General features: G+C 42.6%; 1 protein-coding gene and 1 pseudogene across 1 annotated transcript; both read right to left on the bottom strand.

The window, feature by feature from the left end:
• Window positions 1-440: 440 nt before the first annotated feature.
• LOC145608192 (universal stress protein PHOS32-like) lies at window positions 441-2182 on the bottom strand. Its single transcript, XM_081663803.1, has 4 exons — window positions 1893-2182; window positions 1655-1764; window positions 1436-1554; window positions 441-829 (listed from the first exon to the last, which is right to left on the bottom strand). The coding sequence occupies exons 1-4, from the start codon at window positions 2065-2067 to the stop codon at window positions 739-741; spliced, it is 495 nt and encodes a 164-aa protein (XP_081519929.1). The 5' UTR covers window positions 2068-2182; the 3' UTR covers window positions 441-738.
• Window positions 2183-3532: 1350 nt separating this feature from the next.
• LOC145607615 (4-hydroxyphenylpyruvate dioxygenase pseudogene) lies at window positions 3533-4804 on the bottom strand (annotated as a pseudogene).
• Window positions 4805-17058: the final 12254 nt, after the last annotated feature.

Genomic DNA, 17058 nt, shown 5'->3' with positions numbered 1-17058 from the left:
TAAATGAAACGAGCACATTATATGTGAACTTATTTCAAAACGCTTTCTAAGTATAGATATATGAGTAAAGTACAATATACTAATGTAGCATCTTAATTTTTGCAACAGTGAAAATTTGACTCCAAAAGTTTCAATAGTGGTTGTTTGATCTCTCAAATGTAATCAACACTTTTAGGCTGCAATCACCCATAACTCACTTGACTTCTGTAATTTGTAGTAGAATTAATTGTTTGAGCTGGATGCTAGCATGATATAGTTAAAATAATATGTTGAAAAAAAATTCAATGCTTTGATGTTTTATGAGTAAAATAAGCGATATTTTATGAGTAAAATAAGCCATTATAACTTAGTTGAATACTTGTAAAATCCAAAAGCCAAATTCAAACCAAACTGTTGGCTTAAGCGAACACCAAAGCAGAAAACAATTTTCTACACTAGTATAACAAATTGTCAAATGTATATAATCTTGAAATAGATATTGAGTAGTAAACCAGTTTGAAGGCAAACACATATAGTATCAAGTACATAGATATCTGATCATCTAGACATAGATATCGAGCTCTGAGCTGGTCCGAAGGCGCCCCAACATTATTAACAACACAAGAGTGCATAACAACAAATTGTAAAACTAGATATCTGATCATCTAGTAATAGATATCGATTTATGAACTTCATAGGTAATAGCTGGCTAACGGATCGAACGAGTACAGCCAGCGATATCTGACTACAACAACTACATCAAGCCCTCTGGAACCCGGGCTCTTTGACAATGGTCACTGGTATAGTAGCATTACTCATCACATAATTCGCCACACTTCCCATGATAATCCTGAAAAATAAGTAGCCAGCCACAAATTAATTACGTTTATTAGGATTTAACCATTGAATTAAAGTAACACATCAAAACTAAAGCTTCTAAAGCTTTGTTTGTGACAGAAAAGTATGTAACATTGAACTTATTATCAATTTGTACACGGAATTGAGATCCCCTGCCCTTAAAAATTTGTCTAATTGTTAGAAAGAGACGTAGTATGCTAACATGACGTGATCATCAATAAGTCAATAACCTAAGTGGGGTTAAGTCTGTCTCACTTAATCAACAAGTCTTTCAATTTCGTACACCTTTAAACTTTGTACATGACTGCCAACTAGCTTAGTTATTTACTTGAAGTCTCAGACATATATATTACCTGCGTTTCATGTTTTGTCCAAAGTTGCAAAAAACATGAAACGGAGGTAGTATCAAATTTTGTCAACATCACTGGTTAAATTCTTTAACTAAGCACTATATTTAAGTCACATGAAGTCAGAAATCAGAACAGATCTCATAAAGTTGTTAATCTACAAGGTAATCCTTCTCAATTTTGTAACATAACACCCAAACTTATCAATTAAATATAGATTAATAAATTTAATAAACAGAAATTAAGAGTACCTTTTAAGACCACTTAGTCCCCTGCATCCCATAACCAAAGAATCCAATTTGAGATCATCAACTGCTTCCAGAAGCTTCTCTCTTGCATCTCCCCAGTATATCTTCGTTACAATATGAATCTTCATTCATCCCAAAACATATAAACAACCAAAATTAATAACTTAAAAATAAAAACAGAAATCAGCAATTAATATATAAAATAAACCAAAAAAAAAAAACCTCTTTTTGACGAGAAGCAGTATCACACATATCAAGAACATCAACATCAGTCTGAACCTCGTACTTCTTCATAATCTCCGGTTGCCTAAACTCCACCAAAGGAATAACCGCTGCAAAAAAAATTCCAATAAGTGAATCGGGTTTAAATCCTCTGTCCCATTTTTCATGTTCCATTTCAACTAAAAAGTATGATCTGAAGGCGAAAGTATAAGATAAGTAATGAGTAAAGATGACATACGAGAACCAGATTTACTCCAAAGAAGATTACGAGATTCATCATGAGAAGATGGTTTAACATGGATTAAATATAAAGTATCACCCTTATCAGCCAAATTATCAATTGCCCATTGAAGAGCACATTTACTACTCTTTGAAAAATCAACTGCTACTCCAAATTTCTTTGCTCCTACCATTTTGTTTTTCTTGATTGTTTGAAGAAAATGAGAAGATGAGTTGAAATAGTAGGAAGATGCTTTTAATTTGGGTTACTTTTGGAAGAAGATTGTTGAGAAATTGGACACGTTTTGTTTGAGAGATTTGAGCGTGTAAAGAGGAGAGAGATAATATAAAGGGGGCGTGAATATATTCGGTGATTTCTTTTGTGTTTTGTTTTTGTTTTTGTGTTTTAGTTTTGGTTGAGTTGGCTAAACTGTTTGCTGGTCGTTTCATGTGCTTGCTGTCTGTTGATTGAGTGCTGCGCGATTGCGCGAAATTGCCACTTGGGTTGATTCTGTTTTGTTTTTGTTGTTTCCCATGTTTGGGTTGACTTTTTACCTCACATTAATTGCCAAATTGCTTAAATTAATACCCAAATCATTAATAAGGGGCTCGATTTTATATACATTTGGGCTCAATTATCAAAGTTGATTAGTTTAGTACTCCATATGTAGTATTTGGATATTTGGGCTGATATAACAGTTATGCGTTTTCGCAAATGTAACGTATAGAGTTGGATATGAGTCACGCTGACATGTGAGTTGATCAAATACGACATGACATGGCCAAATATAAGATGAGCCTTGCACGATTCATTGATGAGTTTGGGTTTTGAATGAGCATCATTTTATAATTTTAGCACGAACCTGGTACATGGGCCTGCTGGCATGATGTGTGGCCTTGTCTGGGCCATAGATCTACTCATCATGTCTTTGTAAAAGTATCTTTTGGTAAAGGATATATCTCATGCATTCTAGTTATGCAAATTTTAATACATGCATATTTTGTTATACCCTAAATAATATTGCTAAATATTGTTATACGAAGTACTAAGGTAAGATGATTATACCTAAGATCGACATGGATCACATATCTCTTCTTAATTTACCTTGTAGCTCTCTTTAGACATCACTTAGGACCTATTTAATTTTAATTTACTTACAATACACCAGCTTAGCACGCACATAAGAGGAGATATTAAGTTAGGTAAATAGTCAAATAAATTGACAATAATTTTATTATTATCAATAAGAAGAAAGTGTTACGTTGCTATAATTAAATTTTATAACTTAATTCACTCGTTTACCTTTCATAATCATTTCATGAGTCAAGAGAGTATGCAATATTGCAAGTATAAAATAAGAAGAATTACATACGATATAATATACGAAGTATATATATTAAAGATTTAAGTATTATACATATGGTATGATATAATACATGCATTAATAAAATGCTCAAAGGTAATACAGTTTATTTGATGACCATTATACTAATTAAAGAGCTAATTTAATATTAAAGCACATTAATTCACCAGTTGGAACCTAATCAAAGGCTCAACTCATAATTATTCTACGTATACTTAACATGTAAAACCCACACTATGTTCGAACAATAGGACTTAATTGTTGCACATCACCTGATCAATATCACCAAGTTCAATTAACTCTGAGTAGTAATAATAGTCCTTTCATATTTCTCCAATGACTTAACCAATTCATTAAAGTTCTTCCCATTGCCAAAGCCACCACACCCACCCTTTTGGTAAAACTTGCCATCTTCTCCTTGAATCATACACCCAATTCTTTGTATCACCTCAATAAATATAGTAAGTCTATCTCCAATAGGCTTTGTAAATGTTTGAATTATAACACCTTCATGGTCCTTGTCCACCTTAAGCCCTAGCGCCTCGCATTCTTGTATTTCCTCCTCCGTTAAGAAATCGCTAGCCACCGCCTTTAGTTTTTGGTAGTAATCGTCTTCTGGTGGTGGCATGAATTCGAATAATGATGTCTTCTTCATCTCTCTTAGGGTTTTGAATATATCGTCTGTGATGAGAGCCAAGTGTTGCACTCCTGGACCGTTGTTACGTTTTATGAATGTCTCAATGGGGCTTTTCATTGTTTGGCCATACACTGGCTCGCTGAAGTTTAGGAAAACAGATTCGTCGTTGTTTGCTAAGAACACGGATTGGAGTCCGGACTCGGTGACTCCAACTAGGTCTTCGGCTGCAAACTCTACGAACTCGTGGAGCCCGGTTATCCTCATTATGTATTCCATGACGGAAGCTAGCTCAGGCACGCTTCCTGCGGCATGGTCTAGGCTCTTGAACCCGAATTCGGTTCCTGATCCATGTACTTGAGCAAATTTGGGTAGAAAGTTGCACGTTGGAGACGAATTATTATGTGCATGGCTGACCAATCGAAGGACCACATCACCAAAGAGATGGACCTCGGCAAGGAGGGTATGCCCGTCCTCTAAGAGGATGGGAGGGGAGGAAGGGCGAGCCCCGGCTGCCACACTAGTGGCGTAGGCGGACTTAGCATCGTCCACCTCAAGGGCAACAGCGCGAACACCAAACCCATGAGTGGACATAAAAGAGGAGTGGGATTCATAGTTAAACGTAGGTATGGAGGCCGTTGGAGACGAAGATTGAGTGTAAGGAGCGGTGAAGAGGAAGCAGACGTCACCGCTACGCAACACGTAGGAGGCGTGTACAAGGTTGCCGGTAGAATGGTCAGATTTGGCAACCATAGGCATGCCTAGCCCCTTAGAAAAAAGGAGGCTCGTGTTGGATGCGTCACCACACCAAAACTCGATGTGGTGGAACCTTTTCACCTTAAATTTATCCGATTTCGGGTTTGAGCGTACAAACTTATGAAAGCTTTGTAGCTTGAATGATTTTTCATGACTACCAACAACTCGACTTTCCATTTTTTTTTCTCGAAAACTTTACTATATAAACTCAAACCCAAATACAAGTTGTGATCGAGGTGAATACTACTTGTATAGAACAGGATTTGAATGAGGAAGTTCACCAATAACTTAGACCCTTTTATAGAAACTTTACTGCCCCATTTCTCTAACGAGTGCATGATGCATGAAGCTTACGTTATGTCGTACGTTAGCTTACAAAAAATAAAAATAAAAAGGAAAATGAGGGTTTTGGTCGTCTAAGTTCACAATAAGAAAAGAAAGGTTCCTTAGAATTTTGTCATGATTAATTAAATGATGGGGATCTAACTTAACTCTTAGGATCCACTAGTTATAAACAAAGATCCACTTACATTGTTTATATAACTAATAATAATAAAAGACTAATGAACCTGCATAATTTCTAGTCAAATTTTTTAAATCACATCTTGGGCATGGAAAACTACCCATCTTTTGTAATTGCTTGTCTTCAATTTTCGGGGACTCGATCTGATTCAATCCGAAAAACAAGGTGTCTGAATTTCTAAATTTGGAAAAAGCTGATTCAAATTACTCCCTATTATAAGTGGTTAAATATATATGCTACAGTAAGTTTGAGCTAGCTAGGGATAGTTCTCTGAACATTATTCATTCGAATTCGATTTACTCCCTATTACAACTTACATTTAAGTAGTTAAATCTGCTTTGTTTTAGATATGGCCTATGGATGTTTCTCTGACGTTATTCACTCTCTTTGTATATTATGCAACCAATGTTTGTGATTAATGAAATGGCTGACTAAATGAACATGTTATACTTTGTGTGTATATTGGGATTGTCTAGCTAGGTTGTAGGTAACACTACTAGAGGTGGCCATCGTTGAGGCTGGGTGTGCTGGGTCATGGTTAGGTGGGTCATGGATTGGGTAGGCTGACACAAGACCATCCCGGGTTGGGGTAGGGTGGGATGGGTGCCTGGGTCGAAGAAATTGGTTTCTTTTTTTCTTTTTTCTTTTTTTTTTCATAAAAACTTTTGAATTCGTATAGGATATGTCTAATCCAAAGTTTAAGATTTGGTTACTATAACAAAATCATCGACCAATAATTTAAATATAAACTGAAGTCCAAAATATAATTATTCATTTGTAACTCCTGTAAGGGCAGGCATTGCATCATGCATCACATGATAATAATATCAGAAAAATTTTCCCTTTAAAATGTAAAAAGATTTGGCTCTTGAATTTCCAAAAGGTATTTGACCAAAAGCTATTAAAATATAAAAAGACTTGGCTCTTGAAGTTCCAAAAGGTATTTGACCAAAAGGTATTCCAAAATTAAATGCTATTATCTACGCTTTTAGAGGAATTTTTGACGTTATGGGGTCTGGTGGCGAAAAGTCTTGAGACCCTAGGGGATACATTTTAGGACCATATAATGACGTTTGGAACCATATATGACCATTATATGTGTGTCATAAATGTCAGTGGTAGGCTTAAGGGCCTGTTCACATTTACTTAATTTCAGTTCAATTCAGTTCAGTTCCAATCAGTTCAGTTCAGTTCAGCTCCAATCAGTTCAGTTCAGTTCAGCTCTTAATTTCCCTCTCACATAAAATATTCATTTCAGCACAATTCAGTTCAGTTCAGTTCAGCTCCAATCAGTTCAGTTCAGCTCAGCTCCAATTAGTTCAGTTCAGTTCAGCTCAATTCAGTAAATGTGAACAGACCCTAAGTTTACGAAATCGGTGCAAGTTTCGAATGGGCAAATTGAGCGTTTTAAGGCAAATTACATTGTTTCACCCATCCAATTAAACTCTCGGAAGGTATGAGGGACCATGGTTAACATCTCGGCAATTTTTATTTCCGAACAAAAAAAGGTCAAAAAAATTCCAAAATTAAAGGTTTGACGTTACGGGGCCCGGTGGCGAAAAGTTTTGAGACCCTAGGGGATACATTTTAGGCTCATATAATGACGTTTGGAACCATATATGACCATTATATGTTGTCATAAATGTCCGTGGTAGGCTTGAGTTCACGAAATCGATGTAAGTTTCGAACAGGCAAATTAAGCGTTTTAAGGAAAATTAGATGGTTCCACCCACCCAATAAGACTCCCGAAGGGTATAAGGGACCATGACAAATATCTCGCCAATTTTTATTTCCAGGCAAAAAATGTCAAAAAATTCCAAAATTGAAGGTTTTTATCCACGCTTTTTAAGGAATTTTTGACGTTACAGGGCCTGGTGGCAAAAAGTCTTGAGACCCTAAAGGAAACATTTTAGGGTCATATAATGACATTTGGAACCGTATATGACCATTATATATTGTCATAAATGTCCGTAGTTGGCTTGAGTTCACGAAATCGGTGCAAGTTTCAAAAAAGGCAAATTGAGCGTTTTAAGGCAAATTAGATGGTTCTAACCACCAAATTGGACTCCCAAAGGATATTAGGGACCATGGTAAACATCTCGACAATTTTTATTTCCGAGCAAAAAAAAGTCAAAAATTCCAAAATTAAAGGCTATTATCCACGGTTTTTGAGAAATTTTTGACATTACAGGGCCCGGTGGCGAAAATTATTGAGATCCTAGGGGATACATTTTAGGGTCATATAATGATGTTTTGAACCATATATGACCATTATATGTTGTCATAAATGTCTGTGGTAGGCACGAGTTCACGAAATTCGTGCAAGTTTCGAACGGGCAAATAGAGCGTTCTAAGGCAAATTAGATGGTTCCACCCACCCAATTGGACTCACGGAGGGTATTAGGGACCATGGTAAAGTTCTCAACAATTTTTTTTTCCGGACAAAAAAGGCCAAAAAATTCCAAAATTGAAGGCTATTATACACACTATTTAAGGAATTTTTGAAGTTACGAGGCCCGGTGGCGAAAAGTTTTGAGACTCTAGACTCTAGGGGATACATTTTAGGGTCATATAGTGACGTTTGGAACCATATATGACCATTATATTTTGTCATAAATGTCCGTGGTAGGATTGAGTTCACGAAATTAGTGCAAATTTCGAACTGGCAAATTGAGCGTTTTAAGGCAAATTGGATAGTTCTGCCCACCTAATTGGACTCCCAAAGGATATTAGGGACCATGGTAAACATCTCGGCAATTTTTATTTCTGTACAAAAACAGGTCAAAAAATTCCAAATAGAAGGCTATTATTCACGCTTTTTGAGTAATTTTTGACGTTACGGGGCCCGGTGTCGAAAAGTCTTGAGACCCTAGAGAATTCATTTAAGGGTCATATAATGACGTTTGGAATCATATATGAACATTATATGTTGTCATAAATGTCCGTGGTAGGCTTGAGTTCACGAAATCGGTGCAAGTTTCGAACGGGCAAATTGAGCGTTTTAAGGCAAATTAGATGGTTCCATCCATCCAATTGGACTCCTGGAGAATATTAGGGACCATAATAAACATCTTGGCAATTTTTATTTCCGAGCAAAAAAAGGTCAAAAAATTCCAAAATTAAAGGCTAATATCCACGCTTTTTGAGGAATTTTTGATGTTATTGGGCCTGTTTCGGGGTTTTTTGTGATTTCCTCGGATACTGGTCACGCCTTGATGACAATGAGAGTCGGACACCTGCAAAACAACGAATATTCCGGTGATCGGAATATTCGCCTCCGACGATCAAGTTAGTGATCGGAAACCGGAAAAGGCTAGAGAGAGAAAGTAGAGAGAAGTTGGAGCTTTTTGTGCTCTGTATTTATGTTATGTCATAATCCACCCCTCCCATCATAAATGATTGGGGTATTTATAGGGGTGGGAACATGTGCCCCTCTAGGGTTTGTACCCTAGAATTTCGTGACGTGATTGGCTGCGCAATCAGAGGTCGCCACGTGTCATGGGGGGCGCCGTTTTACGGCTTTCAAGGGTTTCTCGGGATTTGGGCCTGATGTAATCAGGGCCTTTTTCTCTTTTTGATGTTGTATTTGGGTATTTAAAGATGGCTGACATGTGTCACCCTGTCAGGTGGACACGTGTCACACTCTCATAGGGCCACGTGTCGCCTTCTTACTGGGCCACGTGTCACTATGAGATTGGGCCACGTACCTGGGGTATTTTTACCCTAAACATTTTCCCCTCGGAGGGGGTGGCTCGTACACTTAATGGCCGCCTCCTCTGATCTTGCATTCTGGACGTCCTGGTACTCTGGGCTGGGTTTACCTCCCATCTGCCCTGGACGTCCATATACTTTTGATTCAAGGCTCTCTTTGCTACCTGGATGTCCATATATTTTGTCCTGGACGTCCTCGTAGTCTGGAGTGAGCTTGTCTTCTTGCTCATTTGGACGTCCATACTTTGTACTGGACGTTCTCGTACTCTGAGAGGGGCTTAACCCTTGGGTTCATTTGGACGTCCACATACTTTGGACTGGACGTCTTCATACTCTGGGAGGAGTTTATCTCCTAACTCATCGAGACGTCCACATATTTTGGACTGGACGTCTTCATACTCTAGGAGGAGCTTATCTCCTAACTACCCATAGCGGCCACAACAGTGGGGATGGACGTTCTGATACTCTGGAGGAGCTTATCTCCTAACTACCCAGAGCGGCCACAACAGTGGGTCTGGACGTTCTGATACTCTGGGAGGAGCTTATCTCCTAACTACCCAGAGCGGCCACAACAGTGGGTCTGGACGTTCTGATACTCTGGGAGGAGCTTGTCTCCTAACTACCCAGAGCGTCCACATATTTTTTGAGATAGATTGGGCTTCCATGATTTCAGACGTACTCTCTGGCTCTTTAATCATGTTGCGTACGTCTGAATTTTTCCTTTTGGACTAAACAACTGAGAACTGGGCGGACGCATTTTCCTCTTAGATATTCTCAAGTTTTGGAGACTAAGTGTTGAAGGTGTAAAACTCTTGAATTTGTCACTTAACTCATTTCAACTCACTTTGACGTGCCGTCAATTGTCCGTCTGATTTTTTCACAAGTTAACAGAACCCTAACGTCGTTCTGTCCCTTTCTTCGAGTAATTTCTCAAGAAATTACCGTTTGAATGTTTAGGCGGGAAAAATGATTTTACCATTTTGCCCCCATGAGTTCATTCTATAAATATGGGAAGTGAATTCTCATTTTCACACTTTACCCAATTGTGAATTCTAGAGAGAAGTCAGAGCATTCTAGTGAGAGAAAGTGATTTTTTCCTTAATCTTCAAGAGCGCCGCCATGAGTTTGAGTTTTCCGGGCATTTTTTGAGAACTTCACCACCACCTTCAAAGTTTTCAGAACGTACAAAGGTAGGCCGTCTACATCTTTCTCTTTTACTTTTACTTGTTTTCTTTTTCTTTACTTCAATTCTGGATCCATACTCGGCTTCGTCCGACTCTCCTCATGAGGCCGGCCGTTCGCCTGGGACTGAGGAGTCTAGAGTGGACGGAGAAGAGTTGTCTCCTCCTTGGAGTGAGTCTATGTCTGATGTGTACATACTCACCCCCACTTATTCTTCTCTGTCCCAACAGGCAATGGCAAGGACAATGCGTACGCGTGAGCGTCATGCGGCCAGGAACCCAGACGGTAGTCTGGTTCACCCTAGGGTCCCTTATGACCCTAGCAACCCAAGCACAATGGAGGTGGAGACTACCTCCACCACCCAAACAACGACCGCCTCCACTGGCTCTCATCACTTGGCCGTGGAGGTCACTTCTTCCTTCGAGGAACGCCTACAAGCTGAAGACGCCTCGTCCACTCTTGCTCCGGAACTTAGGTTCCCTCACTTCGCCAGTTCAGTCATGGATGGGGCCGAACTGGTAGCCTGCAAAGACCATCCTACCGATCTTGGGGCGGACGCTGCTGGTTCGTCCGTCCCCTCTTCCTCTCAACCTCTGCTTCAATTGGGCGGGGCGGACAGACCTTTGACGGGAATCTCAATCAGGGAACCGTCCGACCTGCCTATTCGCAACGCCCCTACTTCGGGAAATGAGGCGGACACTGCCAAAGATAAGGGCAAGCGTCCGATGGTTGAGGAGGACGTTCCTTCTTCCATGGGCGTTCCTAGCTCAAGGGGCCGAAGCTCGGCCGAAGCGGCAGATCTGGACAGGGTGCTGTCTTCGGAATTTGGGAGTGCCCCTTCTCACCAAGTGGAAGAAGAAGAAGTTGAGAAAGAGGCCGTGGGTGAGACGGCCGAAGGTGAGGCGGCGGCCGAAGAAACTGTCGCCAACATTGATAACTTCAGGGACCCGTACGCCTGTACAGTTGGAGAGACGGCCCTGAAGTTCTTGAAAAAGAATTTCGAGCAGTACAAGGAGTCCCTCCATTTGGGGGAGGGATTCGAGATACAAGTGCCCAGGAAAGCCATTGCTGTGGCTACCTGGGATGAGGAGAAGCCGCGCAAACGGGCGTTTTGCGTTTACAGGGCCGCCTTGGATGTAGGCCTCCGCTTCCCTCTTCACCCATTCGTCCGGACAGTTCTGGACGAATACGACATTGGCCTTTTCCAACTGACGCCAAACAATTGGTTAAATATTTTTGGGTACCTAGTGACGTGCATCTGCAAGGGTTTCACGCCAGACTTTGCGGTCTTCTGTGAGATGCACTCACTTACTCGGCTGGAGAAGGATGTGGATGGTTGGCTCGTCTTGAGCGCGACCAGGGATTACATGGCCGTGGTCGACCGTGTCAGCAAATGGAGGGACTGGAAGCACCGATTCTACCGCATCAAAACCCAAGATGCGGAGTTCAACCTCCGCATGAACAAGTGCCGCCCATCCACCCAAGCCACGAGCACCAGCTTGAGTATTTCAAGGTCAACCGAGTCAAGCGGGGTAACAAAACTGAACGTGTCCCTAGCCATTGGGTTCCTCTTGCCAATTGGCTTAGGGACACTACCTTCATGTCTGCGTACGGCCTGTACCAGAACATGCCCCAAGGTGGACACTTAGATATATAAAATTTTTGTACGCACGTAGAGTTTTTAGAAAAATATTCTAACACTTTTGCTTTTTTCTCTTTGCAGCGGAGGCGTACGCTATGCTGGACTCGGCCCAAAAAGGAGAAGTGGAGATGTCCGAGGTGGACTTGGCTCGATACAAAGCTCGTTTTAAGATGTACGAGCAGCTCAAGGAGGTAAACACTTAGTTTATTTTTTGAGTTTTTTCTTTCCTCATTGTGTCCGTTCTGCTATATTGGGAGGAGCCTACTTCCCGAGTTTGCACGGACGCTTTTCGTCCGTTCAGGCATGCTGGAAGGGAGCTCCTTCCCCAATTCATACGGACGCCAACACATTCCTTATCTTGTAAAATTTTTCTAACTTTGATTGTGTTTTTGCAGTCCTCCACTCCGAAGGCGAGGAGGAAGCAGCCGGCCACGTCCACTCCTGATGCGAACGCATCTAAAAGGAGGAAGACGGTTGCGACCAAGACGCCCTCCAAATCTGCGGCCAAGGCAAAGTCGCAGGCTGCTCAAACGCAGTCTCAAGGAGAACAGCCCCGGCTGACACAAAGCGGGGTCTCCAAGCCCGTGGAACCTGTTGCTGATCAGGTCCACGATGCGTCCGTCCCTTCGGATGGTGGGGATAAGTCAACCCCAGAAAAAATGACCGGCTCCCTCTCGATTCCGGGAATCGAGATAGTCAAAAAATATGACTGGCTACATGCCAGTCAGTCGGCCAGTGATGCTGATGCTGGTCGTACAGGAAACGAGGGGGAGGCCTCTTTGCCGCCTCCTCCCATCGCTCTCTCTCCTCCAAGCTTCTCCACAGGTTAGCCTGTTTGCTTTATTCTTGTACGTTTAATTTGGACTTGTAAATTTTAACTAACTCTTTTGAACGGCCGTATGCAGATATCTCAGAGGAGTTGCAGATGAGACTGCCCGGCCAGTCACTGACTGGTGCGGACAGAAAAGCGATGCGCGAGGCCATGGTCCGCGCAGTTCCCCAAGCGCAGCGTGACAAGCTGCGGGGAATAAATGAGGGCTTCCTCGGCCCTATGCTCAACTGTAGTGCTGAGGTACGCCTCCTTTTCTCTATAATTTTTCTTTCCAACACTTAGCCAATTTTTATATATTTGACTAAATTTCCTTCTTTTGTCCGCAGCTCTTCCTCCGCCTAAACGCCTTCCTAGACTGGAAGGACAAGGAAAACGAGCGGCTGAAGCAAGCTTGGCTCGAAATCAGGAAGGCCGAGGATGCAGTGACGGGGATAGCCGCCGTCCAACGGGTGCACCTGGAGACCCAAATAACCGCGCTGGCGGACAAGGCGGCGCGGCAAACTGAAGACCTGGTTAAATTGGGCAAGGCGCTCGAAGAGGAGTCCTTGGCCAGGGATGCCATGCGGGTTGAGAGGGACGAGGCCGTCCTGGAGAAGGAAAAATGGAGGCTGGGCTTCGAGGCGTCTGAGGCCTTGAAGAGTGAGTTGAAGTTGGCCCAGGCCAACCTTAAGTCTGCTTTGGACGAAGCGGACGCGCTGAATTGAAGGTCGAGGTAGAGACCTTGAAGAAGTCCGTTGCGGACTATGAGGAGCAACTAAAGACTCCTCGACCACCCAACGCGGAAGAAATTGTCCGCATTGAGCAGAACGCCGAAGACTGTCTTAAGGCATACTTCTTCGATGCCTTTGACCTGATGGTGGATGAGGGTGAGGCCGCCTACTATGAAGAACGCTTCAAGAAGCGGCTGAACTATGTCTGCCTCAGGGAAGAGGCAAAGAGGGCCGGCCAGCCTCCTCCCGAGCTAGTAGTTACTTCGCCTGAGTCCGGAGAGGACGAGGGAGAAGAAGGAGATGAGGAGGAGGAGGCGGACGACGGGGCTGCCAAGGTCACGGACGCCAAAAATGCGGAGGAGCCTGCCAAAGACAATACGGCTAAGTAGAGCTCAGGTCCTCCAGCAGCCATCTGCTCAGCTTCCAAGCTTTTCTTTGTTCAGCTTTCTTTGTACTTAGCTTGTACTTTTCTTTTCTGTTTTTAATTTGAAGCCGCCTGTTAGAGCGGTATTGTAAACATTTCCGGCCGCCTTTTGAGCGGTCTAATCAATGAGAATTTTGTCCGCCCTTTTGAGCGGTTTTTCAACTCTGTTTCATACTTAGCAATTTTTTGCAATTTTGTGTTTTTTGAATGATTTTCGTACGTCTCAACGTTATGCCTTTTCGTACGTTCCTAGGGGTATGCCCCTTTATTCGGTGTTCGCCTAGTCCATTCTCTAAGTGGTTTGATTAACTTGGTAGTTTTTATGCCTTAAAGGGTATAGTATGACGACTAGCAAGTTAATCAAATCATAGTAATGATTGCCCTTGGACTAGGTGAAGCACCGAATCAATTTAATCGGCCGTTCGGCTATCATTGTACGAGTAGTCCGTTGAATCTATCGCTCGGACGCACCCTAGAAATCCCAAGTATTATCTCAACTTAGAGATTCCTTGTTCGGCCGGGATAAACGCCTAGGTATGCCCTTGCCCTATTTGTAAAGGACACTTGCTTTTTACACAAGTTCGGAATACCTTGCCTCAATCGTCCGCCTTGAATGGGGCGGACACATTGTTCTCTGAATTAAATCAGTTTTTTTTTCAGTTTTTTTTTGTGTGGCCGAATTGCTATATTGGGAGCAACCTTGCTTCCTTTTCACTTCGGCCATTCAGTAAGACTGATAAGCCGTGTTGCTATATTGGAAGCAACTTAGTAAATCATTTCGTTCAGCCTTTAATCACAAATCATAATATGCAAATAAATATAAGTAAAATAGTAAGTAGTTCAACAATGCCTGACTTTTCATTAATTTTGTCAAAAGTACATTGTTGTGGCCGTATGGCTTTAATTACAAGGCTCGGTCAGTAGACCTAGCTGTATACACAGCTTTTTGGCCAAGTACTTAAAGAAATAAAAACTTAAACATGATATTTTTTCAGATTGTCAGTGTTCCATGTCCGTGGGATCTGACGGCCATCAATTGCCTCAAGGCGATATGTGCCGTCTCGGACTTCTTCCCTGATTCGGTATGGCCCCTCCCAATTTGGGGTCAACTTGCCATCCTCATTGGCACGGCCAACAGCTTCCATTTTTCTCAACACTAGATCCCCCATTTTGAGCGGCCGCTTAGACACTCGGTGGTTATATGCCCTTGTCATCCTTAAGCGATAAATTTCATGCCTAAGCGCCGCATTGCCCCTAGATTCTGGAAGAAAGTCTAGAGCGGTCTTCATGGCCTCCCAATTGGCCGATTCATCATAAAGCATTACCCGCAAAGTGGGCTCGTACATTTCAATTGGGAGTACAGCCTCAGCTCCATAGACCAAAAAGAATGGAGTCTCCCCTGTAGAACTCTTTGCTGTTGTCCGTATGGACCACAGCACATTAACCAACTCATCTGCCCATAGGCCGCCTGCCTTTTCAAGCTTGCGCTTGATCCCATTTGAAATCAACTTGTTATAGGCCTCAACTTGGCCATTGGCTTGTGGTCGGCCGACTGAGGCAAAACAATGAGTTATGCCCTGGTCTCCCAACCATTTCTTGAGTTGGCGCGTCTCAAACTGAGGCCCATTGTCGAACACCATTGACTGAGGTACCCCATACCGAGTGATTATACTCTTCCAAATGAAGGCTGACACATCCGTCCATTTGATGCCCCGGACGACCTCAGCTTCAACCCATTTAGTGAAGTAGTCTACTGCCACTAGTACATATCGTCTCTGGCCGGATGCAGGAGTATACGGCCCCAAAATGTCCATGCCCCATTTAGCAAAAGGAAGCGGACTACTAATGGCTGATAGACTATTTGCTGGACGATGAATAAGGGTTGAAAATCTCTGGCACTTGTCACATTTTTTCACCATTTTCATGGCGTCCGAATTCAAGCTCGGCCAGTAATAACCCAAATGAGTCGCTTTTTCAGCCAAGGCTCGTCCTCCAATGTGTGAGCCACAATGTCCCTGATGAAGGTCATCCAACACATCATGCCCTCTTTCAGGAGTTATACACTTAAGGTAAGGCTTCACAAAGGCTTTTTTGAATAGCTCCCCATCCTTCATCTCGAACCAGGCTGCTCTCCTCTTCATTAGCCAACTCTCTTTTGGATCGTCCGGAAGTATTCCATCCCTTAAGTAGGAGATAATTCTGTCCATCCAGGTTGAACTTCTATCTATTATCTGAACGGGCTCGGCATCAATGCTCCTTTTCTCCTTTACTTCCCAAAACACTGATCTTGGAGTATCACATGATGCCGAGGAAGCCAATTTGGAGAGGGCGTGCGCTTGATGATTTTCTGAACGAGGAACTTGTTTGAGAGAGAAATGTTCTAGGCCCTCGGCCTCATCTTTTACTAGCTGCATGTACTTCATCATGGCCGGCTCCCTGGCTTCGAAGCCACCATTGACTTGGTGAACTATTAGCCGGGAGTCCGAGCATACTTCAACTTTGGTTGCCCCGACCGCTTTACACATCCTTATGCCGGCCAACAACGCTTCGTACTCAGCTTCATTGTTTGACGCTTGGAACTGAAATCTCAATGCGTACTCATACTTGTCTCCCTCAGGAGATTCACATATAATACCAGCACCACACCCGGTTGCTGTTGCACTACCATCCACAAACACTTTCCAGACTTGGTCCCCGGCCGGCTGAAGATCAGGCCGTGTCATTTCAGCCAAAAAATCCGCAAAAGCCTGCCCCTTGATTGCCTTCCTTGGTTCAAACACAAGGTCAAAACCTCTGAGCTCCAAGGCCCACTTGAGCATGCGACCACTTGCCTCTAATGTTGAGAACGGCTTCTTCAAGGGTTGGTCTGTATAGACCACAATTGAATGTGCCAAAAAGTATGGCCGCAGCTTCTTTGATGCCATGTACAAGGCCAGGCCAAAATTTTCAATTAGGGGGTACTTAAGCTCAGCATTGTGAAGTACATGGCTGATAAAATACACTGGGACCTGATGGCCGTCCCTCTCAGCAAGAAGGACGACACTTAGAGAGTGTTCAGAGATGGCAAGATAGATATATAGCTTCTCAATCCTGAGCGGACTAACGAGGCGAGGCAATGTATGCAAGTGACTCTTCAACTGTACGAATGCTTCCTCGGCCTCCTCTGTCCACTCGAACATGGCTCTCTTCTTAATGGTTTGAAAAAAGTAACGACACTTATCCCCTGACCTTGACAAAAATCTTCCAAGGGCTGCTAAACAGCCGGTCAATCTTTGCACCTCTTTAATTGTTCTTGGAGACTTCATGTCAAGGACGGCTTGAATCTTTTCAGGGTTGGCCTCAATTCCACGTTGATCGATCAAAAATCCGAGAAACTTGCCGGACTCAACACCAAATACACACTTCTT

The sequence above is a fragment of the Chenopodium album genome, chromosome 23 (genome assembly GCF_948465745.1).
Source record: "Chenopodium album chromosome 23, dcCheAlbu1.1, whole genome shotgun sequence".
Taxonomy (NCBI): Eukaryota; Viridiplantae; Streptophyta; class Magnoliopsida; order Caryophyllales; family Amaranthaceae; genus Chenopodium; species Chenopodium album.
The sequence above is the reverse complement of the archived record's forward strand: the minus strand, read 5'-3'. Positions and strand labels throughout refer to the sequence as shown.

Bases quoted from the DNA above. Each gene is read 5' to 3' on its own strand.
- LOC145608192 (XM_081663803.1), bottom strand. From the start codon at position 2,067: ATGGTAGGAGCAAAGAAATTTGGAGTAGCAGTTGATTTTTCAAAGAGT. The intron at 1,555-1,654 runs GTTTTTTTTTTT...GGATGAATGAAG, and splicing joins CTGCTTCTCGTCAAAAAGAG to ATTCATATTGTAACGAAGAT. The intron at 830-1,435 runs GTACTCTTAATT...CTTATTTTTCAG, and splicing joins GGACTAAGTGGTCTTAAAAG to GATTATCATGGGAAGTGTGG.